The 25,504-nt window shown below is 39.0% G+C and overlaps 2 protein-coding genes across 9 annotated transcripts; both read left to right on the top strand.

The window, feature by feature from the left end:
• LOC116266794 (uncharacterized protein At4g06598-like) lies at window positions 1–10,169 on the top strand. 3 transcript variants are annotated; one of them, XR_007575165.1, is made up of 6 exons: window positions 1–953; window positions 2,630–3,369; window positions 8,072–8,162; window positions 8,239–8,365; window positions 8,721–8,828; window positions 9,557–9,695. XR_007575165.1 is itself a non-coding variant. In XM_031648157.2 (5 exons), exons 2-5 carry the CDS (start codon window positions 2,648–2,650, stop codon window positions 9,745–9,747), a joined length of 1,131 nt encoding a protein of 376 aa, XP_031504017.1. In that variant the 5' UTR covers window positions 6–953; window positions 2,630–2,647; the 3' UTR covers window positions 9,748–10,169. The 3 variants fall into 3 exon arrangements, 2 of the variants coding, with proteins under 2 accessions (XP_031504017.1, XP_031504018.1); XM_031648157.2 differs by lacking the exon at window positions 8,721–8,828 and having other exon boundaries at window positions 6–953; window positions 9,557–10,169; XM_031648158.2 differs by lacking the exon at window positions 8,721–8,828 and having other exon boundaries at window positions 8–953; window positions 8,087–8,162; window positions 9,557–10,169.
• A 5,434-nt stretch (window positions 10,170–15,603) lies between these two features.
• On the top strand, window positions 15,604–21,135 carry LOC116266889 (pentatricopeptide repeat-containing protein At4g21065-like). 6 transcript variants are annotated; one of them, XM_050081222.1, is made up of 3 exons: window positions 15,604–15,776; window positions 18,140–20,108; window positions 21,021–21,135. In XM_050081222.1, exon 2 carries the CDS (start codon window positions 18,221–18,223, stop codon window positions 20,039–20,041), a length of 1,821 nt encoding a protein of 606 aa, XP_049937179.1. In that variant the 5' UTR covers window positions 15,604–15,776; window positions 18,140–18,220; the 3' UTR covers window positions 20,042–20,108; window positions 21,021–21,135. The 6 variants fall into 6 exon arrangements, with proteins under 6 accessions (XP_049937179.1, XP_049937178.1, XP_031504205.1 ...); XM_050081221.1 differs by lacking the exon at window positions 15,604–15,776 and adding an exon at window positions 15,836–15,856; XM_031648345.2 differs by lacking the exon at window positions 15,604–15,776 and adding an exon at window positions 15,871–16,460.
• Window positions 21,136–25,504: the final 4,369 nt, after the last annotated feature.

The following is a 25,504-nucleotide window of genomic DNA, read 5'->3' as shown; positions in this document are numbered from 1 at the left end:
CAAGGAAAAGCGAGAGAGATGGAAGGAGAGAGGGAGGGAGCTCAGGGAGGGAGGGAAGTGGGCTCGTCTTCCCCCTCCTCTGTCATTCTTCCCTTTTTTTAACCCGATACAACTCCACCGCCGGAGAACCCGTTGGACTGGCCAATCGGACGGCCGGAATCCCACCTGTTCCCGGCCTTACTTTTTCTTCCCCTCAGCTGCTTCCAGCTCCTCCTTCCCGATATCCTCCCTGGATTCCCCCCTCCATCTCGATGGCGAAATTCCCACCGGAAAACGCATAAGAATCAGTTAATTCTTAGGGCTTCGACTCTCCTCCCTACGAAACGGAATTAGCACCCTGATGATTCCCCAGCCTAAATTTCCAAGATCACGTGGTTATTGTCTCTGTCTAATCGAAGAATTGGATTCTGATCGTGATTCCGGTTGCTTTCAAGCAGTGGCTCGTCCAATTTGGCCTCGAGATCCCGTACAAAAGCCGCTTAGTTGATAGCTGAAGACTTGGTTTATTGTGCCTGCTTGTGTGTATCCTTTTGGAAGATCGTTAGGGAATCGTTGGGTGCGGTCCGTAATTTGATGCATTCAAGTTCTTTCTTTACGTTTTGATCTGGATCAAAGATTTCTGAGATCGGAATACTTTCTGCATCCCAAATCCTTCGTCTTCGTGCCGTTTGCTTCGAAACCGCTCCGGCTTCAGCGGTTTCTCGGGTGTTCACTGTTGACAGAGAAAAAAATAAGTTCACCGAATTTCGGCTCTGACGGATCTTCGTGCAGTTTGTTTTGATGCAGAGGGATTGCTGCTGTTGTTAATACGCTTACCCTCACATTGAAGAATTTCGCGGATTCTTCTTAGCCACGTGCATTTCAACGGCATGGGTTAGGAGAAGCATTGGTTGGAAGAGTAGTTTGTGTCTCTTTTTTTGTTTCCGGTATCTTATCTTCGTTTGAATTGGCAGGTAAGCGATAGCTTCGTTCTTCGAGCTGCATTTTAGTTACCTGTTTCTGGAATTGTTACACGAGAAAATAGTAGGTATTCGTAGTATTCTACTTTTTCCTCTTGATGATTCTCTGTAAATCTTCAGGCCTCTATGTTTTTTTTCCACCCGTACATCCGTTTGATCCATGGTTCTCTTTTGTGCTTCCAACGTTTATAACCAAAATTGGATATCTTTGCATGGTTTGTTTGTGTTCCTTGTAATTTAAGTGAGAATCGTGCCCTGCTTCTGTCTTATCGACTATCGGCTGTCCTTTAGACTGATTTATGGTTCGTTCTGAATAAAATTGCTTGGGTATTGATTTGACGCTGTAATCAGTTAATTAATTTATAATTTTCTGACTGGCAAGCTCATTTGCGTGACATGTTTTTTAGTTTTCCTGAAGCTCTAATGCTTAAAATTGTCGCTGGATGTTTCCCACATATCAATTCCCATGTCTTTTCCTTGTACCCTGCTCCCTTGTTGGCCTGTACCATGTGCAGGAACTCTTGAAATTGTAAAAATCGACTTGTCTTTCCTATCCATAGGTTTGGACCTATTGATTGTTCTCTATCACCGTCAAAAACAGAATGCAACTTTAGGCATCTTCAATCTTGAACTCTTTCAACGCCAAGATCCTGTAGATGAGTAGCTTTAGAAAATTGATGTATGAACGAGCAGGAAATTCACATCCAAATTGATTTTGGAAGTTGGTTTGCATTATTTTACTAGTGATTGGTCTTATGTCTTATTGGAGGATGGACAGCTTGTTTAAGTTATTTCTGCCTGCTGGTACTGAGCTGTCAATTGTCATGCTCTTTAATGACCTTTTTCATTCTACTGTCCAAGGTGCTTGTTCAGGCAAACATGACTGCTTCGGGTAACTGTTATTTAATTTGTGGAATGACTTTCAAACTTGATAAGTGCGTTCATAGGTGCTAGTCTCTTTTCCATCTTTTTTTTTTTTGGGCATTCCGTCACCACAACAATTTACTAAATACATGCATGTCTACTGTCCTGAGGAAGGGGCTCTAATTGGCATATGTGTTTGAGTAGCTGTGAAGTCGATCTGATGGTTAGAGTTTGGAATCCCATCTTGCTATTCAGCATAAACAGGAAGTCCTTAAGCCTCAAGGTCTTTGTGCTGCAGCATAATGAGAACTACTTTCATTGTAGTTATGATTTAGTTCTTTATTAGTGGCACCACAGATTGTTAGATATTTCACCAGTAGAATTTCAGCTTTGTGACTAGGATAAGTAAGCTTTTGTGGGCATATTTTGGCTAAGCTTCTAATCCACTCTATGTAGCTGTAAAACTTGCCAATTGGTTGGATGTCGATTCCTGATTTTATAACGGTAAGGATTCCTTCCCCACATTCCCTGGACGAGTTTTTTTCTTGTTAATTGCTTTTCCCCCCTTCAGGAAACAGTTACTCAATGTCAAATACAAGAAAAATATTTGTAAATAGTCTTCATGCATAATTCTGTTTCAATGTACCATTGTTTCACCTAAAAGTTTTTACATGTTGTTGTATGGACCCTCAAATGCCGGTTTGTTTCCTATAGTTGTTTTTTCTAGGTCCACATAGATGACAAATCTTTGTTTGGGCTCTCAAAACTTCTACCTGTTATCAATCAAATATTTCTTTCTTTGACAGGTCTAGTTGAAGTTGCCAATGGCCAATTTCAAAGGTATTGGAAATGGTGGTATTTGGTCGTACTCTGGAAGACAGCAACCACATCTCCCTCCTAAGAGCCCTTTTCCTAGTGTAACCCCTGGCTTTGTAGATTATGGTTCTTCTCATGCAACAACCTCAAGAGGCATCCCAAAACCACAAGAGGGGCAGAAGCATCATCAGCGCACTTCCTCTGAGAGTTGTCTCATTGATGAGCAGCCTTCATGGCTTGATGACCTGCTGAATGAACCTGAAACACCTGTCAAAAGGGGAGGCCACCGCCGATCCTCGAGTGACTCTTTCGCTTATTTGGAAGTGCCGAGTAGTTTTCCTGATGTAGATAATGTGTCTCAGTCGGAAAGTTTGTATGGAAACATTTCTTCCATGACATTGAGGGGGCCTTTGGACTTTCAACGAGCTAAGGATGACTATCATGCTTCTTTCTACTCTGATGCAAATTCTTTTGGCGTGCAAACAGTGAATAGGAGATGGAATTCAACCCCGAATAGTATCCGTCCAGTCAGCCATAAATCTGCAAAAAATAATGCTAAGTCTGTGAGTTTAACATCACCATCGACTCAGAAAGATGGGCCATCTGCAACTGCTGAAAAGCAGAGTGTACAGGATTCTGCTCCACATGATCAGAAAGGGTCTTTAGAAAAAGTGGAGGGTTCACATGCTAAGCAATCATCAGCTGATGTGGATCAAAAACGTGTGAAACAGTAAGCTGCCTATTTACCTTTCTGGCTACTCTTTCTGTCCTGCTCTATTCCTTATGTTCATAGTTAACAACTTAACATTATTGATTAATTGAGTAGGAATCCCAATTCTTAGGAGTTGGAGAGTGGAATCCTGATTCCCATGCCATTCACTACCTTTTCCTGTACTTATTTTCCATAGTTTTAACGTTTGCTTGTTAGCACCAATTTTTTAGTATTTTACATGATTCAACGTATAACTTTCCAAACACTTGTCCATGTTACTTCCTAATTCGTATTGTGATCATTTTAACTCTTCCTGTTTTCAATTCCCCTCTGGTACCCATGTGTGCAATATTCGATCCTAAAATTATTTTGTGAAACTATTACATTCATATATTTATGAATTCCCATTCAAATCACCTGCCAAGGACTGAGGCCAAAGCCTTTCATTGCATTTGAGAATACAAGTGATGATAGTGATTTACTATTTGCTCCAAATTTTATTTTATTTTTTTCCTTTTTGTTTCTAGGATTTGAGGATTGTGAACCTTTCATTCTCAAAAGAACAAAAGAGCATTATTTCCACTATTGATGAATTATGTCAGATTTAGTCTACAATCACTAACCAATATAAGAACAATTTTCTCTTGTGCAATTAATTAAATTGTTTGAAATTCTGGTGCCCTGTATGTAGAGGAACCACACCTATTTATTTTGATGGCTAGATTCTACTGTGAGAAGATAGTGCAGTGAAATTCCTGCAGCAAAATAGCTCCTTAACCAGCACGATTCGAACCTGTGCAGGCAAAGGCCAACAGATTTTGAGTCTGTCTTCTTATCCACTCGGACATATCGATATTTGATGACAAAGGATCCCCACTGGCCAGTTTTTGATTTTATTGGCCTGCCAATGGGAGCAGCAGCCTTGTTGCGGTGATACGGATCCAAATTCCGATCCTTTTTTTATGTGGACTCACATTTGCTACCTGGATTTTCAGTTTCCGAGACAAAGATCTCATGATGATTGATGAAGCCCAATTTCTAATTCACTTTTATTCCTATGTCAAGGTTTACGGATCAGGTGTCACATAAGGGTAGACCCAATACACTTATCTTTATATTGGTTTGGGCTAAACAAGAGGTTAACAAGTCCGATGCGTATATGTGTTAGAAGTTTCACATTTGTTCAAACCAGCAATTAGTTAGGTTTAGCAATTTGGATTTAAAACGGGTCATGTTCATAATGAAGTCGGTCACATAATTCTGATAACAGATCTTGTGCCCTAAAAACTTTGCACCAAGGTTGAAAGAAATTTGCAAGGTACCATTTAAAAAAAAAAATTTGCAACCTGTTCCGACTACTGATATCTATGATACTGTGTTACATATCAATAATTATCTTCAATGCATGTTTGATTGGCAAAACAGAATGAGGATATATGGGAGCATGGGGCCTCATATATGAGGTAATGAGGGTAAGCCTGGGCATCGGGCTGGCCCGATAAGGACTTTGGGGTTGATGTGTATTTCTGGAAAAGGGAGGTGGGTTTATATGATTATTCTCTGCATTAGGATGAAGGGATTTTATCTTAGAGTGGTTTGATTCCTGAAATTTGATGGACTCCAACCATTTTGAACTAGTCATAAAATTAGTCTACTGCAGGATTCTAAAGCTTATATAGCCAATAGAATAAGTTGGTTAAGTTATACTGTTGTAGTTGCTGCAAGTGTTCTGCAATTTCCTTCAAGAAGATTGTGAGTTCCTCATCCAGGATACTTGTGTTTCATGGTATCCTTTTTCTCCCTAAATGGCAAGTAGGACTTGATTAAAGAAAATGAGTGAGACAAACCATCCACAGTGATACAGCATACAAGACAAATTCAAGTGTCTCTTATGTTATAGAAGTGGTTCTCAGTCCTCTTATGGGAAAAATAGTCTATCCTTTTCTTTATAAGTAGCAAAAATAAGTGAGTCCTGGATCATACAGGTAACCTTTGAGGAATCCTTTTATATTGAAAATGCAGAAACAGCTGTTATAGACTGGACTGCATACAATTCCATTTTTTGTACATCTATATGAGTTCCCTTCTTGTCTGATAGTCTATCAGAGTGAGTCTGAATCCGTGGGTTTCGTGGGATTGGCATACTTTGATTGGTCCGGTCGGTATGGAAGGGAGGGGAGGACTGCAGTTTCCCAGTTCTATGCAGCCTTTCATTTTAACCAAGTGAATACTTGAAATTGTTGATCTCTTCAATTACTTAATCTAGTCATGTTGAGAAATGATGTTCACCTCCTTGGTTTTCTACTTCCATAGAATGCTTACTGGGATTCTAGTGCTTGAGGCTGAAATACCTGTGTTTTTGAAGCAATTCATCTTGTGGTAGTGCTTCATTGTTAACTTGATACATTGAGTAGATTTTATGTTCTCTTTTTTTCCAGTCTTTTTTTTTTCATTTGAACTTTTGTTTCTTCCTTAGTGCCTCCAAGATATTTATTTCCAGCTATAAAACATAGAAACTTCTGTTTTGAGCGAATACCCATGTCGACTTGTACTGGTACATTGTCGGACATGGCACTAACCATGTTGGGTACGGTCAATGCACCTAAGCCTGGGCACCGGGCCGGGCCGCCACCGGGTACCCGACACCCAGCCCGGACCCGGGTACCAGAAAATCGTTTATCGGGCCCAGCCCAGCCTGGTACTTTAACAGGTTGGGCTTGGGCTCAGGCTTGAAACGGTACCCATCGAGGGCCCGAGAAGCCCGATGATAAATAATTTTTTTTTTTTTCAAAAGAGGTAATTTAGGTTAGGGACTTAGGGTTTCTTTCATTTCAACATTTGTATTTCTATTTCGTTCTCCCCGTGACCCTATCGGCCGTCGTTCTCCTCTGCGGCTGTGAGGCTGCGACTACGTCTCCCCATCGGCCATCGCCTATCGGCTCTACGACTGCCAAGTGCCGCCTGGCCGTCACTGCCTCGCCATCATTGCCGCTGCCGTCACTGCCTCGCCATCACCACCATTGCCGACTGCCGTCAAGCATATCATTTTGCCCTGTCGAAGGGGGGTTTTTCAAAAACCCAGTTTCAACCACCCGATGCAAAGGTTTTCACAAAGCATGATTTGTTTTACTGCAAAGAATTTAGATGCAACACTTTTGAATATTTGCATTTTCTTCTTCTTTCTTCATGACCACAGTGTAAGAACATCCACCTACTCCCTTCTCCACCATCGCAAAACGGAAAAGGAAAAATCAGAATCAGAAGCTAAAATCGAAGAAACACTCTCTCTTCCCAAACAAGATTGCCCGAAAAGAAGGGAGCCGAAGCTCGCAATTTCAAGAATTCCAGAAAAAGGGGCGAAAACAAGGTAAAGCAAGACCGGCGTACCTGGGCGATCATCGGGATCTCCAACGCGCTTAACAGCTGAGGCCGTGGGCTGGTCGTCGCGGTGGCGATGCCCAAGATGTTGAGGAGGAGGAGAGGAGGGAGCAGAGGAAAGGGCAGTTTTGTCATCTTTGGGATTGCCAGGCGACGGACCTCGAGTATGCACTTGATGGTGTCGTTTTGATGAGGACGAAGACGCTATTATTATGGGCCCATCAATATTCGGGCCGGGCCGGGCCTCGGGCATAAGCTCAAGCCCGAGGCCCGATATTTCATTGGCATGGCCTGGCCCGGTTAGAAACAGGTCGGGCCTTGGGCTGGCCCGATAGCATTAACGGGCTTAAATTTGGCCACTTTTTTCGGGCTGGGTGGGCCGGCCCGGCCGATGCCCAGCCCTAAATGTACCCAGGGCTGTATCCGTCTTTCTTTGGACTCGATCAAAATTAACCGAGTCCAATTTTGTCTTAAAATTGCGCTGTCACATAGGTACGGGTACAGGTGCTGGTACGGGTATGGGGATGCGGGTACGGGTATAGCGTTTTCACCAATCTTGGTATGGTGATAGTTATATATTTTTAATTAATTATATCCATGAAATCAGCCAAAAAAGTAACATAAATATAAGAAGCAGATGCCATTTTTGCCTAAATATGTTGTATGAAGGTAAGGAAAATGGAGGAAGAGGTGTCATGCCATTTAAAGTGGTTTGGATCGGTTCCAACTCAGAACCGATCAGCCGTACTGGTTGAAATTGGGTTTTTTTCTATCTCATTGTGTGTATATGTATGACCATTTTTTTGCTTGTATTTTCTTTGAATTCATAGATGATATAAGTTTATAGCAAGGTTCAGCATACGTGACTGCTGCTGCAGTCACCTATGTTGAACCTTATATGTTAGATGAACTGAGCTTATTTGCCTATCATCGTCCTATGATTCTATTTCATACTTCATTCATTAGTTTCTTCTTCATAATTTGTAAGTTATGAATTGTGAATGTATTGTTTTGTTCATTTAAAATCTTATTTTTTTGTTTTATTATATATATATGTGTGTGTGTCTGTCCTCACACCCATGTTTTTTGAAAATGCTCTACACACATACCTGTATCATACCAGTACCTGCACCCATACCCATACCTATGTGACATAGATTTCTAGTGGATCAGGATAGATAGACAATTGAAACTTCCAATTCGGTTAGAATTACTTTTATCTGCTTTGTTCCTTATTAGTTGTTGATAGATTGAGATGACTCTTGGAAATATTTTGAGTTACAATTTAGCTAATTCTTATCAAGTGATTTTTGACTCATAATAAGCTGTTCCTCACTTTGAGGATTCCACAATGCAGGCAATTTGCTCAGCGTTCTCGAGTTAGAAAACTTCAGTATATAGCCGAACTAGAAAGAAATGTTCAGGCTTTGCAGGCAAGTTTCAGTTTGTAAAATTTCCTTTCTATGAAGGATGAGTCAGCTATTGACATAGTATGTGCACGACTTTCAGGCTGAAGAATCTGAAGTTTCAGCTGAACTGGCTTTCCTTGACCGGCAGCATCTCATACTGAGCTTAGAGAACAAGGCATTGAGGCAACGGTTAGAAAGCATCGGTCAGGAGCAACTTGTGAAGTATCGTAAGTATTTTGCTTGGGCCTTGTGATGTATCTACAGTTCCTTTAGCTGCAATTCAGTTGCTAAGATTTCTGTGGTTGGAAGTTAGATTTCAAAAAGCGTAGCTCCATAGATAGGATTTTTTTTTTCTTTGCTTGACAAAATACGCATATGCACATTCTCTTTAGTAAATTCAACTGTGTTACAAGCCTGTCATAGATTCCTTGAGGATCACAGTGCTAAAGGTAACAAGGTTTTCCTTGTTGGTTTGTAAGCATGCAGCTACTAAGAATCAGTTGTTATTATTGGTTGGATCTGATATATCCATAGCTCTCTTCTTCTCTCACTAAACACTAGAATTAGACTTGGGAGCTTCAGTCTTTTGCAGTGCTTTGTGAAGGATGATGGCATGGTGAATAAAGCAATCTGGTTATTCTTAAACAATAAGTACCAGATCCAAGTCTGTCTGAAATTTGAAAGCTTTCGGTAGGTTTTTTGTCCTTTATACAAATTTTGAGTTCACAGTTTGTTATATGTTGAGAACTAGTCTGTTGCCAGGCTGCTAGCTGCTCTCGCTTTATACTTTAATAAACAAGAACCAATATAATGATTAATTTTTGTGAGTGGGCATCTTGTCTGCTGCTCTTTGTCCCATCTTGTCTTCACATGGTCAATAGCTTATTGCCATCTTGATATCTCCTTTCTTTCTTAGATGGACTTCCATGGTGGTTTATTAACGGGAACATATATTGACACATACTAGGACTGAAGCTGGAATTGTGTGAGAATGACATCCTGAATGAGGACAGATCTTCCTCAACTTGTCTTAAAATTTCAACCCTAATTTGCATGCTTAGTGTTACGTTCAGTTGCAGAGACTACAAGAATTTGTATTATATCTTGATGCATGTGCTCTAACGTTTTGGTGATCTACTTTCATTGTTGGACTTCTAGCCTGTAATGTTACAGCCTTTTGAAACTGCATTCTAATTTCCTTACCTCATCACTAGGCCCTAGACATCTTCTTTACAGGCTGGTTTCTCGTTTGATCTGTAATGTGTATTCGTACATAGAATGGAATTGCATCCACATCTGGAAAAGATGATGTCCTTTTTATCCATTATATCTGCCAAATGTGTTTAACATATGATTCTGCACCGAAACTCTTAAAATTTTACATTGTCCTTGTATTGAATTTTGTCGTGCTAATGCAGTGGAGCAGGAGATGTTGGAGAAGGAAGTTCAGAGGTTGAAGATGTTACTTTGTCAGCAGCAGCGTTGCTATGACCAACAGGCCTCTGCCACAACTTCCAGGGATCTAAGTTCTCAGTTTACTGCTCTCTCCCTAAGCCGTGGCCAGCGCAGCTCCAACCGGGACTCCCTCAGTGGGCCTTTACGTATCTGAAGCTGCTGCAGTGTTTACCTTATCTGCCTCCACTTGCTGCTTCTTAAAGCAGTTCCATATCTCTGTCCTTCACATCCTCAGATACACATAACAGAACTGAGTTTGTTGTGTCCTGCAAGGATGCAACAACTCTTTGTTTTCCCTCTGCACCTGGCAGTCTGGCCGGAAGATCTTCCGGTGGCTGAGAGACTGACTGCCTGTGGTGATGGCTTATTATAGCTGCTGAGTTACTGTACACTGACCATACCGAGCATCTTTGTTCTCCTTTTTCCTTGACTGTTATCCCTAATGTATCAGGCAGATGGGATCTGCAATACTAAGTTGACCTTTCGGTCGCTTCCTTGGTCTGTGCAGAACCATCTAACTGTTTCTGCTCATGGTGTTTCTCCCTGAAATTGGTGAATTAACTGCCTTCTTGTTTACTCGAATGTGCACTGCTTCCTTGTCCAGATTTGTTGCTGCGTCAGGTTTCATCTCTTCCAAGCAATGTGTCAAAAGCTTGAAGCAGGAAAATGTACACATCCAGAAGCTTGTGAAGAAATTTCCAACTTGTAATGCTGTTAGGCTCTTTTTTGCATAAAAATTAATTGTAAAACATTTCATTTAATTGGAAAAAACTTAGGGGTTATTTGGGTGACACTTCAAAACCATATTTTGGAGGCAAAGCACGTTGGGTTTGAAGAAAGCCCAGTTTTGACAAAACCTGGTTTTGTAAAAGGGTGCAAAAAACTTGGTCCCCTTCAGGTTATTCAAAACCCAGGTTTTGGATGTGTCACAAGAAAACAAAGTTTCTAAAACTCATTAAAAAACATGGCTTTCATAAAACCTAGTTATTACAAAATTGAGTTAGGGGAGGGTGTCATCCATACGCTTTTTTAGTTTTTATAATTGCTTCTCTATAGAGATGATAAACTATATATGCCTTCAATTCTTTTATTCACATTAACTGTCACGATCTCAGTTTTGACCTTTTTTTCTCAACACAACGAAAATAAACATTCAAGTAAAATCTTAACTTGGGTAACGACTAGTGCATAGCAAATCAAAATATGTTAGAGCAATGGTTTCAAGGCTTGTTTAGAGTCCAAATGGAAAGACACACTCAGTCTTAATTCCAAAGCATCCACTGCTTAGATCGCCAATGGGAAAGTCCATTCAAAAGCCATCAATCAAGGTAGCGCCAATGTCAATCAATCCCAAAGCTCAAAAACTATCAATCAATGACTACTTGTGGAGACAGAAGGAGGAACGTTTGATTGTTTTGAGTATAGTTAGACAAAATAAATTTTGTCTACCAGTATCACATGAACTAGGAGTTCAGCCCCTTTAAGTACCAGGATTGAGGGACCAATAGATGTGTTGCTTAAAACAATAGCATAATTTCGGACCCTTGTGTCGTCCAAGGCACCAGTGTGATTACCATGAGCTCATGCCACAGTACTACCGTCTGAGACAAAGCCAATCACTAAATTTAGCTCCTACTCACATGGTCCATTGCTTAAAACATGGTCGGTGTTTCCTTTCCATGGATCCACACTTAAAGATTTGCCATTACAGGCAGGTCATACTATAGCAATTACCATGGCAACGAACCTTGGGCACCATTCCCAAGACTAATTCAATTGACTACCCACCATTTTCCAAAGAGACTAAGTGTAGGCAACATAGAGGACAATAAATAGCATCTAAAGTTAGAAGTGGTTTACATAATGTCTTTATCAATTCCCTAGTATACATGCATGTATACATATCATAATTGCCACTTCTCTTGCACCTGTGTGTGTACATACCTTCTTTTGGATTAGTCCATAATACCTACTATGCATATTTTGGTGATAGATCTGAATTTAGTTATGCATTAAAATTGTACATATAACCAATGCATTAAAAATGGAAATATACATGATGTATTTGCAGCACGGTTCCATTTTCATGACCTTAAATCTTTCATCTAATTGCCCATTCCATAATCAGCTATAAATTATTCTCAATAAATCTTACTAATGTGATTGTATATACAGATATATAATGTATTTGTATATTTATGAAGTCATAATTTGAAATCCAAAAATAACTTATAATTATCTTACCAAGTAAAAACACCTCCGTTCACTTGGCTAGTTCAAGTCTACATATTTTTGTCATAAGCTAAATAGTGAAACGCATACATCATTCCCTTTTTATGTATTTCATTTCCTCTTGTAAATTTCCATTCAGCCAGTACACTTACATAGAACCTTTTACCCTTCATGTTAATGACTCAAAAACTTTCATAAAAGAAAACATTCTTAATGTAGTATAGAAAAACCCATCTCTTCTCAGTTTTAGTTTATCACCTTTAAAATCATGAAACTAACAAGGCATCAACTGCCAAGGTGATGATCCAACAATCCTAGAATGTAGGAATTTCATTATATATTGAAAATCAATAGACATACAACATACTTATCTTGAGAAGTTGTTTCATTGTCTTTGAATAGAAAGTGGGTCGGGCCGTTATTCAGACTCTTAATTCTATGTCATCAATATAAATCCATTGAAGCAAGCTATCCTTGAAGTCTCGTTCATAAGCCATGGCATTTTTCTACTTACAACATTCAATGCAATAGGAGTTCAATGGCATGGTTATATGTATTTATTTATGTAGTAGTTTGACTGTCGACAAAGGACAATCGCTCTTTCATAACTTATTTATGAGACCCATAGTAGAATCTTGCTTAGGAAAGCCTTTCTGAGAATCGACATTTCTTAAGTCACTATCAGATCTGAAGGCTAGGTAAACCTCATAAGACTATTTAGTTAAATTGTTGTCTGTATTAGATGGCTGATTTCATGAATAGTTTTCAGACATCTCTATGGCAACTAAATATTCTAATTGAGTGCCAAACTGCTCTCTTGAGGTCAAGTTGTGACTAATATCAATACTTTAAGATTCCATGACAATTAGGATAGCTTGTTAGCAAGACCATAGAACATGCTGACATAAATTCCTAAATACATTATTGATAATAAGCAAGCATACATTTTCTATTAAAATCATAAGGTACATAGACACAATTTCTTAATTTCAGCCATCGAACTACATATATAAAATCTACCATAAGAGAACATGAAGCTCTGTTTTGCGAGAACATGAAGCTCTGTTTTGCGAGAACATGTTCCTGCATTCATTCTATTAGAGGTTGCTAATTATAGTGGTACCCTGTCTTTGGATTATAAGAAAAGGGTCATAAAAGCGAAGAACATTCATTCTTGCCATTCCTATCTCTGCTTCTATTCACTTTAGTGTCATTCCGTAGAATTCTTTGTACAACAAATTTGATTACCAAAACGTCTGTGTACTCTTTATTATGGCAAGTTCTTATTTCAAGAGTTCTGATGTACAAAACACATTCATGTCAACCTTCCACGATGAAGCATGTACAAACTGTTGCAACATTTGAAAAAAATTGTTGTGATCTAACCACAAATATGTGGATGCTATCAAGTCTTGCATGCAGTTAGCATACCTCCACATAAAGTCCTCATTATAGCATATTCTTCCACCCTAAAGTATCGGCTAAATATACTTATGTACATCTAGCACAATGAAATGAACCTAAACTACATGCTTCACTAATGTCCGGGCATTCCCATTTCACACATATACCTATTTCCATAGTCAATTATAGAACACAAAATACACACACACATATACTTTAGTGCAGAAGGAAGACTTCTTGATCACATCATGAATTCCAAAAGGACTTCCATGATGACTTGCAGCCATATCTAACCTCATAATAGCCTTATACTACAAGTTCTCAACTCTATCATGCAATTATTATTCATATATTGGCATGTAGATAGATGCATACATTCATTAATTTAAACATGCATATATTTTTATATAGATTCATATGCAGGCAAAATGGTAAAAAGTACAAGAACTAGGTGGTGCACTCATGCTTGAATATCTCCATGCCTCTTAAATTAGAAAGGAGCCTAATTCCAACAGCTTGTAGAACTATTAATACCAGAAAGCCCTTGTTCCACTGATTCAAATCTCCCTTCTACCTGCAATACACACATATATGACTTTAGGTTATAAATATTTTTTACACAAAAATATATGTACATACTTATTTTCTTAATACACATATAAACACATCAGACAATACTTGAATCTACATGCTTCTCGTTGCTTGAATATCTCCCTACTTGACACTTGTGAAATCTATTCGATTTAGCTGGTCTGTAGATCTATTAGTTCCTCAAGGAACCACCAACACTTGCTATAATTGATTTAACAACTCCCTCTTTTTATACCCTTGCAATATGTATGCACCATAGTCACAGAAAACGAGTCTTTTCGAAAAAAATACAAAAAAGCGATAAATTAGCTGGCCATTTAAAACTTAAAAGACGTATTTTTTTTGAAAAAAAAAAGTTAAAACGAACTCATTTTTTCCAGTTTTTTAATGTCAAACAGTTTTTTTTTCTTTTGTTGCAAATCTACTTATCTTTTGATTTTGGTGTTATTAGTTTCTCACTTGTTTTATTTTTTTCTTTTTTTTAGTTTTTTAAAATTTTTAAAAATTTACCATATTTTTTCATTTTTTTCAAGCTCACCGTATTATACCCGAGAAAAACATTGCCGTATAGAACTCTGAGACGTTATTTGTGACTATGACATACGCATACATATGATCATAATATAACTCTTCCATCAGAACTTATACATATGTTAGTATACGGACTTGTTAAAGTGTTCCAAAATACTCGAATCACCTTAGAACTGGGAGACCTCTAGTCTACTTGCACTTATTCAAAATCTTCTTCCTCCTCTTTGCACTTCACACACATATATATTTCATATCATAACCTGTCATTTATACTGAACTATACATAATCCTGGTATTTATTTAACTAGGTAAGACACTTACCTTATTCAAATTTCAGTCATTTCCCCTTAAGGGAGCCTATAGCTGAAGAAATGCAGGGAATACGATAAGTGAGTTCCAGTTTCTAATCTTGGTGTATGATACAGCCAACATAGGGACCTTCCTTTGCCTTTATCCCCCAACTCCTACTGTTGGACCTTCCAACTTTAAGGCTGCGGCAAAAAAGGCAACTAAACTCTCACAATTACACTTAGACTTCCATCTCTGAATTTACTATTACTCTCTCATAAAGGAGAGTGACTCACTCTTTGGTCTCTCCCATTCTTATTTAAAAGTCTTATTTAAATTCTTTTAGTATTCTCAAGACTCAACCTTTTCATATTCTTTTTCAAAAACAACTCATTTATTATTTGGTCTACATATTTAACTAGATGTGTTTATTTAAGTCTGTCATCCAATATATATATATATATATATATATATATATATATATATATATATATATATATATATGAGTGAACAATGACTCTCACCATCTAGGATCATCTACTAATCAGGGATCATTCATCTTATGCAAATGAATAATTGAAAGAAAAACATAAAGAAAAAGTTAGATGGTGAAAATACCCATCACCTTTTTGTTCATGTTTTTTCTTAACCGTCTATCATTTATATATATATATATATATATAGTTATCTCATCCCACAATAATTGTATTTATTTATACAATATATACTTAATTATGAGTGAAAAGAAAAATATGTGGCTTTACATTAAGAAATGTTTCAAAAAAACCAACAGAGGCTGTAAGCTACCAAAGATTTGGAAGTTATATATATATAAGCCATCAATCGACTCGACTTATCGAACTCAACGCTTCCCTCGTTCCTGCGTTTTCACTTGGAGCCGAGACTCTAGGGTTTTTATCTTTGAGCTATAGGCTTCGCCAGAAAAAGGTGAGCCTTCTCTCTTTCTATTCAGATGGATGTTCTTCTGGTTGCCATCGCCCTACTGTTATTCACTTATCGTTGGTCTATGGTTCTTCAAATTTGGTGAAGCAACGAAATATGTTTGGCGTGGTTGCGCCTTAGATTAAGTAGGCTGTGAAGTTTTGAGTCTTCATTCATCTATTGGCCCATGAATGGGTACAAACTCGGAGGCCTTTGGCTTTGATATCTCTGAATGCCTTGTCCTGCAGCCTTCGCTTTGTCTATAAGCTGGAGAGGTGTTCATCGTGTGATATCTTCTTGATTCTTCCAGCGGCCAAGGATTGATTTTGACAGTGGAATGCATGAGTTACCCTTCAATTTGTATGATTCTGTGAGGGGAACTCAAATAGAGTTGAGATTAGACTTAGAACCCCCTCCTCCCCTGTGTGTATTGTTTCACCTCTTCTATAGTTAATGAATTTTTACTTAGAATGCATGTTTTGGAATATTAGTCCGATTAGAATTTCTGTCCATTCTTTCCCCCATCTCTCAGTTTCTACCGTTGCTCTGCTGGGTTTCCAGTTTCCACACAACCAGCTGTTCTCTCTGTCTCTTTTTACTCCACCTAAGGCACACCGCTGCTGGACCCGCACCCGCATAGTATCGACTCGGGTGCGGGTGCGACCCGCGTCAGGTGCGGTCAAACCGCATTCTGAACATTTTGGTCCATTTTTAGGTTTTTTTAAATTTTTATTTAAGTAAAATTCGATGTAGGGCACGATCGCTTCTCTCTCTCCGTCCTCTGTTCTCTCTCCTTCACCGGCGGCATCCTCTCCGTCTTCTACCTCCACCCGGCGGCCGCTGCTCTCTCTCCGTCCTTTGCTCTCTCTCTAAAATCAAGTGACAATCTACAGGCCATTAGCCTTTTATTTTTCACTTAGCTTTAAGGAAGGAAGGTAGCTAGAGTGACGCTCTGTTTTTGTGTTTCCTGTGTACGTAGATGCCTCTGTTTTTGTGTTTCCTGTTTCACACAGTTCCCTGTTAGCTCTCTCTTTCTCTCGACAGCAAAGATAACAAAAAAAGGAAATTACCATACAATTATCTATGATATGAAGCATGGTGGGGCGTCTGGATTATTGTTTCTCTTGTCTTTATCCCACATTAGCCTCGTTATCATCAGTATATATATGTATCGCACTTCCGGCGTTCACCCCATGGCAGTGGAGGTCGTGTTCTTTTGTACATTTTTCTTTTCCAAAAACTACATTCAGAATGGCAGAGGAGGCAAGTATTCGAGCCTTCGACAGCCAATTTTGATTTTATTATTTGATAATTTTGTGGTTTATAAACAATTTTTTGTCATATATTATATTATATATATATATATTATAATAATAAATCAATAATACTAATAATAAATTCCATTGTCGCACCACCACACCTAAATTTTTTGAGATGTGCAGCACCGGCACTTGCACCCGCACCCCGCACGTATGTGACATAGTTTCCCAAATTCTTATGCAGCTATGCTGATGGGTTACATGTTCGTGTGGGTTAAGAGGCTCTACATGGATTGCGCACAACGTGTTGAAGCGTGTCCAATAATTTTTTCTGCATATTTTGAATTTCACCATGATTACTAGGTTTGTCACATGGGTGCTGACCATGTTGTAAATTTGCTGCTACACCAGAAATTAAGTGCACACTGGGTGTGCAGCTGTTAATAATTGATGGTTATTGTGTTTATGTTGTATATGTAATTATAATAATATAATATACATATATGTAAAATCATACACGTATAGTACTATTAGTTTTTTTATCTATTTTTTCCCCTAATTTTGAGTTTTTTTTTTTACTTTTAAAAATTTACCTTATTTGTCGTTTTTTTTTTCAAGCTCACCTTTTGAGAAAACCTCGCCATTTAAAAGTCCAAAGCATTATTTGTGACTATTAGCTCTTTCCAAGCTCATTTCCACTACATTCAATAAGCAGACGAGTTGACAAGCTTCCACTGCAAGGCTAAGTGAATATAATACAAAATGGTTGTGTTGCTTCCACTTAGCTTGTTTATGTTCATTGGCTATACAATCCATTGACAAGCAATTCTGCTATCCCATTTATCTTATTACTAGATTTTGCCCACTAATTTACATTTTTGTTGATTCAATTTATTTTTTAATATGTTTCATGTACGCAAGCCTAAATTGATCCATGCAGATCCATGAGCCTAAGTGAGATGTGATTCAATGTCAACTTGCAAATTTTAGAACTCACGGCTCAATGATATTGATGGCATTGCAAGCTTGGGCTTATCCGAGTTTCATTTTAGGTCCATGTGGTGAAAGAGCATTTTATGAGCTGTGCTTGAATAGGCCACGTTTATGACTTAGATAAGTTGTGTTTGAGCTACTCAACTGAGTTAATGAATAAGCCTTAAAATGCCTTGTTCAGTTCTACATGTTTTGTATCTCCGCTAATAACCAAGAGTAGTACAAAACTTTGTCTTCATTTTTATTAAGCAAATAGCTCATGTGATTACATTTTTGAGGAGTAAATTTGGGTTCCAATCAATACAGGTTGGAAGTTAGAACAACACTCATTTTCACTCAATTCGAGAAATCCTTGGATGTGCTGCCACTTTGTTTCCCACTACAAACATGCGGTTTGACGTTCCAGCTAGACTCTCAAGAAATCATCTCTTTACACTCCGGTGGGTTTTCTGCCATCACTCCCTCAATAGATCGGGGGAGCAGCGGTGTCTTGCCTTATTGGAATCCTGTACCACCCCAACCCACATTCACCAGCTTCTCTCCCACCTCACCAAGACTGGTTTGAGCTCCAACCTACTTATCATTACCAAACTCATATCCATTTGTCCTCAACTCAATGCTATGGAGATTGCAGAGTCAATGTTTTTTCAATCCCCAATTAGAGATGCCTTCCTCTACAACACTATTATGCGAGGATATGCACAATTGGGTGACCCACACAAACAAAAATCCATCCATTTCTTCTCCCTCATGATCAAGGAGGGTGTTACTCCAAATAAGTTTACCTTCCCTTTCATCCTCAAGGCATGTGCAGGCTTGTTGGATATAAATTTAGGTCTCCAGATTCATGGGTTTGTTTTTAAATTGGGGTTTTATCAAGATGAGTTTGTGGGAAATACATTGGTTCACATGTATGGATGTTGTAATGGTGGAATTGATTATGCATGTAAAGTTTTTGATGAAATGCCTCACCGAAGGAATCCAGTATGTTGGAGTGCTTTGATTGGTGGGTATGTTCGGAATGGCTGCTCTAGCAATGCCATCGAGTTATTTCGGAGGATGCAAGTAGATGGCATCCCTCCAGATGGTATCACTATAGTGAGTGTTCTGTCAGCCTGTGCTGATCTAGGTGCTTTGGAGCTTGGGAAATGGATTGATATGTACATTGAGCGGTGTTCGATACCAAGAACAATTCCACTTTGTAATTCACTCATTGACATGTTTGCCAAATGTGGAAGTATTGAGGATGCTAGGCGCATCTTTGATGGAATGCCTGAAAGGACTGTAGTGTCATGGACTGCCATTATTGATGGCCTTGCAATGCACAGTCATGGTGGGGAGGCCCTGGAATTGTTCTTGGAGATGAGAAGGTCAAAAATTCAGCCTGATGATGTTACCTTTATTGGTGTGCTCTCTGCATGCAGTCATGCTGGCCTAGTCGAAGATGGGTGTCGGTATTTTGATTCCATGGTTGATGATTATGGCATCACGCCTAAGATTGAACACTATGGCTGCATGGTTGATTTGTTTAGCCGAGCAGGACTTGTAGAAAAAGCATTTCAATTTGTAAGGACCATGCCCATAGAGCCAAACACTATCATTTGGCGCTCATTGCTTAGTGCTTGCAAAATCCATGGGAAGCTCAAGATTGGGGAGCAAATCAGCAAATGGTTGATAAAATTTGAGCCAAACCGCTGTTCAAATTATGTTCTTCTATCAAATATCTATGGATCGATGAGCCAATGGAGTGATAAGGCGAAGGTGAGGGAGATGATGAACAAGCAAGGGATCAAGAAGACACCAGGCTGCACATTGATAGAGCTGAACAATTCCATACATGAATTTGTGGCAGGAGATAAATCTCATCCTGAATCCCGAGAGATATACAAGATGTTGGATGAGATGGGCAAGAAGCTAAAGATGGCAGGATACATCCCAAGAACTACTAATGTGTTGCTTGACATAGATGAGGAAGACAAGGAAGACGCACTACATCAACATAGTGAGAAATTGGCCATAGCTTTTGCATTATTGAAGACTCCTCGAGGAACCACCATACGCATTGTCAAGAATCTACGGGTCTGTGATGATTGCCATAATGCAACCAGATTCATCTCCAAGGTTTATTATAGGGAGATCATAGTGAGGGACCGGAATCGATTCCACCGGTTTTGGCGGGGTTCATGTTCATGCAATGATTATTGGTGAAGGCTCTAAGAGTGTTTTGTTCAATTACACATCAAAAGGCTACATTTACGAAGAAAAAATATCAATGGTAATTCTGTTAATTACACCTAAGTGCAACCCTTTTTGATAAAGAAGTTGGTTTTAGTTGAATTCCCTGACATGGTATTGTGCCCTGAAGAATGGAATATATGTCAACTGATACTTTGTTAGTTTCTTAGGTAAACAGGTTTTCCATTGTTGACAGTTAATTGTGTTCATGTCACTCTGATGGCAACTTCCAGAGGTAGTTTATCTGGATTGGTTATAGAAAAGCCCCGAAGACCTTTCAGTCTTTCTATTCGAGGGCGGCAATCATTAATGGAAATGCCAAGCTAAACAAAGTCTAGGGCATGGTTTTGTCTGAAAACTAAGTTTCTATATTCCATTTTCTTGTTGCTCATGTGTCATTTTTGTGATCAGCTTACCTTAGGAGAAAAGTGAAACTCAAGGTCTTGTTGTTAATCATTTTAATACAACTTATCCAATCTTTGTTTCATGTGTTTATAAATCTGCTGGCATCATAGTGTTTCTTGCTGTCTGACCTCTGTGGGTTTGGAAGTTTTGAATGCTCCCATTCACAAAGCTTGCATTGTTTTCATCAATTGGTTTTTTCACTGAGGAAGTTTTACCTCTTTGTTTCATGTCTTTGTGTGTCAAATCATTTTTGTGTCTGTATTTTGTGTTTGCAGCAATCCCAGTTAGGTGTGCATGGACACACAAAGTTGGCACAGATGACATAGTGATTCTTGGTCTACTTTTTTTCATTTGCATTTGTTCATGCATCTATTGTATATCATTGTGGTATTTCTTGTAATTCACTTAAATAGCTTTATCTTTGGATCTATAACTAGGGATGTTTTAGATATCTCTCTTAAGGTTCAAAAAGAAACTGCAGATATCTTGCATCATACTGTTGAAAGAAAAGATATAACCAATTTTTTTATTCGTTCACTGAATGCAGAGGTGCTGCTGGCAATGGAATATGGATCAGTTTCTGAACCAAGATCATCCACATTTTCTCTGACAAATGAAGATCATACTCTGGGAAACTCTGTCAGATTTGTCCTAAATCAAGAGTACGGGTCTTAAACTATTATCTAGTCACTAATGCAGGGGCCATTTCATAGCCAGTTGCAGAAGTTTGCCAAAGGGCCCCATTAGTTTTGACATGTTTCGTAAAATTTGCTAGCCAAAATTTTCATAAGTTAGGGAACATCTTGCCCTTATTTGGAAGCTGACACTTTTTCTCCTTTTTGAAGGCAAAGAAGGTACAGCCTCACAAAACGTTCCCTGTTGAAAACCTCTCCATGTTTGATGGAGAAGTCAAAATGAGTCTCACATTCTTTTCAATGTTTACAAAAGAGAAATTTCTGATTCCAACCAAACTATACCCTGTGGATGGAACATGGCAAAGGTTCTGGCCCTGCAAACTTTTGTGAGAAGAGTAGATGTTTCAAAAAGGATTTTTTTTTTAACCTCCATAAATAGGTAAACCTTATAAATTCTTGTCCGTATGAAATGTTAAAATTTGCTACTGAAGTTTGTGTTTCTTGTTGTTGTCAGTGCGAGTGTATTAAAACTTGCTACTAAAGTCTTGTGTTTCTGTTTATTCAGTCCAAGAGTAGAATTTTGTGGTTACAGCATTCCTCATCCGTCAGAAAACCGTGTGAATTTAAGGGTGCAAACAACTGGTATGCTTTATATTTAATCTCTTAGTTGACTTTACATTCTAATCTTTAGCTCAGATTACTTCTTGTGGGTACACGCACATGGCTGTATACTCGTGCTTGCCTGGGCGAAACCTATCATGAGATTCAGTTTCTAAGGCAGTGAAACAGGAAGATATATCAAAAGTGGGAAGTTATGGAGTACACTTTTTCCGTTATTTCCCTTGTTAATAAGTTGTACAACCCTTTGCAGTTGTGGATACTAAAATAAACATTTCCAGAGTCACAGACACTTGGGTGACTATTGCTTTCAACTCTTGACTTCAGTCCTTGGCCAAGCAATGGACCACATTTGGACGAACAGTTTATTTTTCCACTGTATTCTGTATGAAGTCTTGTAGGTAGAAAGATTTAAGGCAAATCTGGTCGACAGCATTGCTAACCTTTGGCTGTCATAGGAGTTACTGACCGAACTTGTTTCTGCTGGTTTTATCACGTATCTGGTAGGCAATATTCTTTTTGTATATGTCATTAGGCATGGCCATCTGGCTAGGTCACAGCTCGTGACCATGGCTCGAGCCCAGCCCGACACCTGAAACTTAAGGCCAGGCCCGGCCCGATTAAAATAAATAAATTTATTTTAATATAAAATAATACATAAATATATCGTAATAGAATATATATAATTATATATATATATATTAATAAAAATAATATTAAAAGAGATTTATTGGGCTGGCCCAGTACACATTTTTCTGGCCTAAGTTGAGTTTGGTACCCTGCCCGATGCCCAGCCTTATGTCATGCTTTCTTGAACTACTCTTTTTGGTGTTCCTAAATGACCGTTTTGCAACTGGAACAAGTTGTTACTATTCCATGAATTTGCCCCAAAAATTGGGGTAGGTTCATGGAATATTGTGTGGTGGCCTTTCATAAATCTGCCCCATTCTTTGGGACAAATTCATAGGATGGCAACAAGTTGTTAGTGTTACCAAATGGCCCCTAACACTCTGTTACTGTCTTATCAACCTGCCTCCAAAAAATGAGGCAGATTCATAAAATGCCATAACAAGTGTTCCATGAATGTGTCCCATTTATTGGGACAGATTCATAGGACAGTAACAATATGTTATTGTTGGCTTGTTGCCAAACAGCTTCCAAGAGAACAATTTCTGGAAGCAGAAAGGTCAGGCCTCCAGTTTGTATAACCTTCGGTAACTTTTGCTGATTGGAGGCTAATGATGTCCATTTAAAATTTCTGGCTCCTGTAATTTTGATGTTTTTCCGGAGCCACTCTTGCCAGGTGAATGGATTTCTCTTGGTGGGTATGCCCAGATTTTGTTGCCAAGGGGAGTTGCATACTGCTGTTAACGAGAAGACCAAAGAAAGGGTCCATGAGCTTTTAGCTCCTTTCTCCAGGAAGACCCAGGGGTTCACTTTCATAATTGTGTATCTCTCGTGGACGCACCAAATCTACTCGTTCTGCCCCGTCTTGGTTTATTTTTCTGAACCATCTTTGTGACAATCTACCTCTTGGTAGACCATTAAATGCAGTTGCTTGCTATATCCGTAAAAGATATTGTGGTTTTTCATATTTTCAGAATCATCTTAGTCCACGCTAATTGTCCTTATGTTCTTGGTTATATGACCCCCGCTTCTTATTCCTTTTTTCAAGGCGAACCTGCAAAGGATGTATTGAAGGATGCGCTACAGGATCTGATGACAATGTGCCAACATGTGAGGAACACGTTCGACAAGGCTGTTGCTGAGCACAAGAAGACGGCGGCTAGAACAGCTACAAGAAAGTGACAAGAAAACCATGAACTAGTAAAATTCAAATTCCGAAGATGTGAAATAATTTTTCGCTCTCAAAAGTCCTTTACTGATTGAGAGGTTTCTTTTGGGTGTTACATTTTCATCCCAATGTTATTAGGAATGGGGAAATCTGTTTTTTCTTGGTTATCTGCTAGCTAGCTGAAGCATATACCTGTTTTAGTAAAAACTAGGCACAAATATGTAAATGAATGTGTTTTTGAATTGGTGGTGTAACGTTCCAATGACACGTTCCATTGGCAGACCGGTGAAACCGATGAGTTTTTTACTGGTACCTCGTCTTACAGACGGCTTTAAACTGTTGCATTCTTTTTTAACCTTTCGACGGCGTCCTGGTTTGATTTTCGCACAGTTGTGAAGAAAGGGACTTGAACGAATTAGTTCAATTTAAGCCGCGCTCCGCACCTTTTCCAATTATATCGAATGCCTCCAAAGAGATAACTGGTACCTCATCTTACAGGGTGCCTAAAATACTGCATCGTTTGAGGGTAAGGTATTGTTTTAATCATTCAAGGAATCCGTGCGCCAGCATAGCATCTTCTCAGTTCATGCTTGGATAGAACAGCTCCTAATAGAGTAATAGGATGAGGAGCAGCAATACATTTAAACACCATGGTGCCAACTCAGAAGAGGGGATCTTATTGCCAAGTGGCCAGGCAAACCAGAGAATCTCTAACTGCAGTTGTTTCAATACTTTTAATCGAGATTTGGAACGGTAAACAACCTTTGAAGAGTGCTTCACAACTTCAGCATCTTTACCGGCTATTTTCTTAAAATCCAGTCAGTCCACACCTTACTACAAATTCATGCCAAATGTCGACATGGATCTGCTTTTGCTACGATCCTAAACACAACCCACTTACCGGCATTTAGCAATGAAGGATCCAACCGATGATGGAATGCAAGAACATACGCAGACTGGGCCGGTTTCGCAATTGAATTCAAACCAAAGACCGAACATGCAAGGTAAAACGACTATCAGCTGTAAAACTAAGGACGCAGGCAACGCAATCCGTCAGGCCCCTCCCAACTCATACCAGTAGCCTCCACACTCTCTAAGGACGTAATGTAACTGGTGAGACTAATAGACAATGAAAACCCAATGACGAGTCTAGCATCCGTCAGTATTACCCTGCAGTGACCATTCTGATGCCACTAATTTTAAATTGAAAGGAATAAACCCCAAAACAACCCTGAACCCCGAGAGGCAAATGCTGCTGAGAGACGAGGCAGGGAGTGAGTGTAGTTGTTCGACCCAACGCAGCCGCATTTACCGACATGTGTCACATTGGACTCTAGACGTTGACTACTTTCAATTTTTTTTAACTTAATTTTAATTATTCGAAAGTCGGTACTAGTTTAAAATTTAGGAACATGGCAACATGATCCTCCGCACCTTTCGATATATCATCGCTGACGCCCCTTGAACTAGTGACAAACCCCGCTCATATTTCCCCTATTGGCCGCGGCATTGAGAACTTTTCGACCAAAAGGCCTGGAGACACCTACACAAGGTCACACCAACTTTTGCATTTTGCTATGCAAGTGGCTGTAAGTTTGAAAACTCAAATAACAAACAAGAAGCAAACAGTAGCTGTATGCTGTCAAGGGAAAACTTATCAATAACTCTATAACCCGAAAGCAATGTGAAGCAGTTTCCAACCCTGACTGAAACCTTGGGATAAGAAACTTCCCACATCCACCTCCACTGTGGCTGCGACCCCACCAATATATGCCATGAAAAGTTCCTGCTTTGGGTGTGCCATGAAGCGTAAATTAAGGCACATGAATATCTATGTGAATTAGCTCTGTATATGGAAGCAAGTTAAACACACAAGTACAATTCAGACAATTGGAGAATCCAACATAAGAGTTGCTGACACAGGTTCCCAAAAACAAAACAAATAGAGAACAAAAGAAAAGTTCTAGTGAGTCAAGCATATAC

Source organism: Nymphaea colorata, chromosome 13 (genome assembly GCF_008831285.2).
Source record: "Nymphaea colorata isolate Beijing-Zhang1983 chromosome 13, ASM883128v2, whole genome shotgun sequence".
Lineage (NCBI taxonomy): Eukaryota > Viridiplantae > Streptophyta > Magnoliopsida > Nymphaeales > Nymphaeaceae > Nymphaea > Nymphaea colorata.
This window is presented reverse-complemented; position numbering and strand designations above follow the sequence as displayed.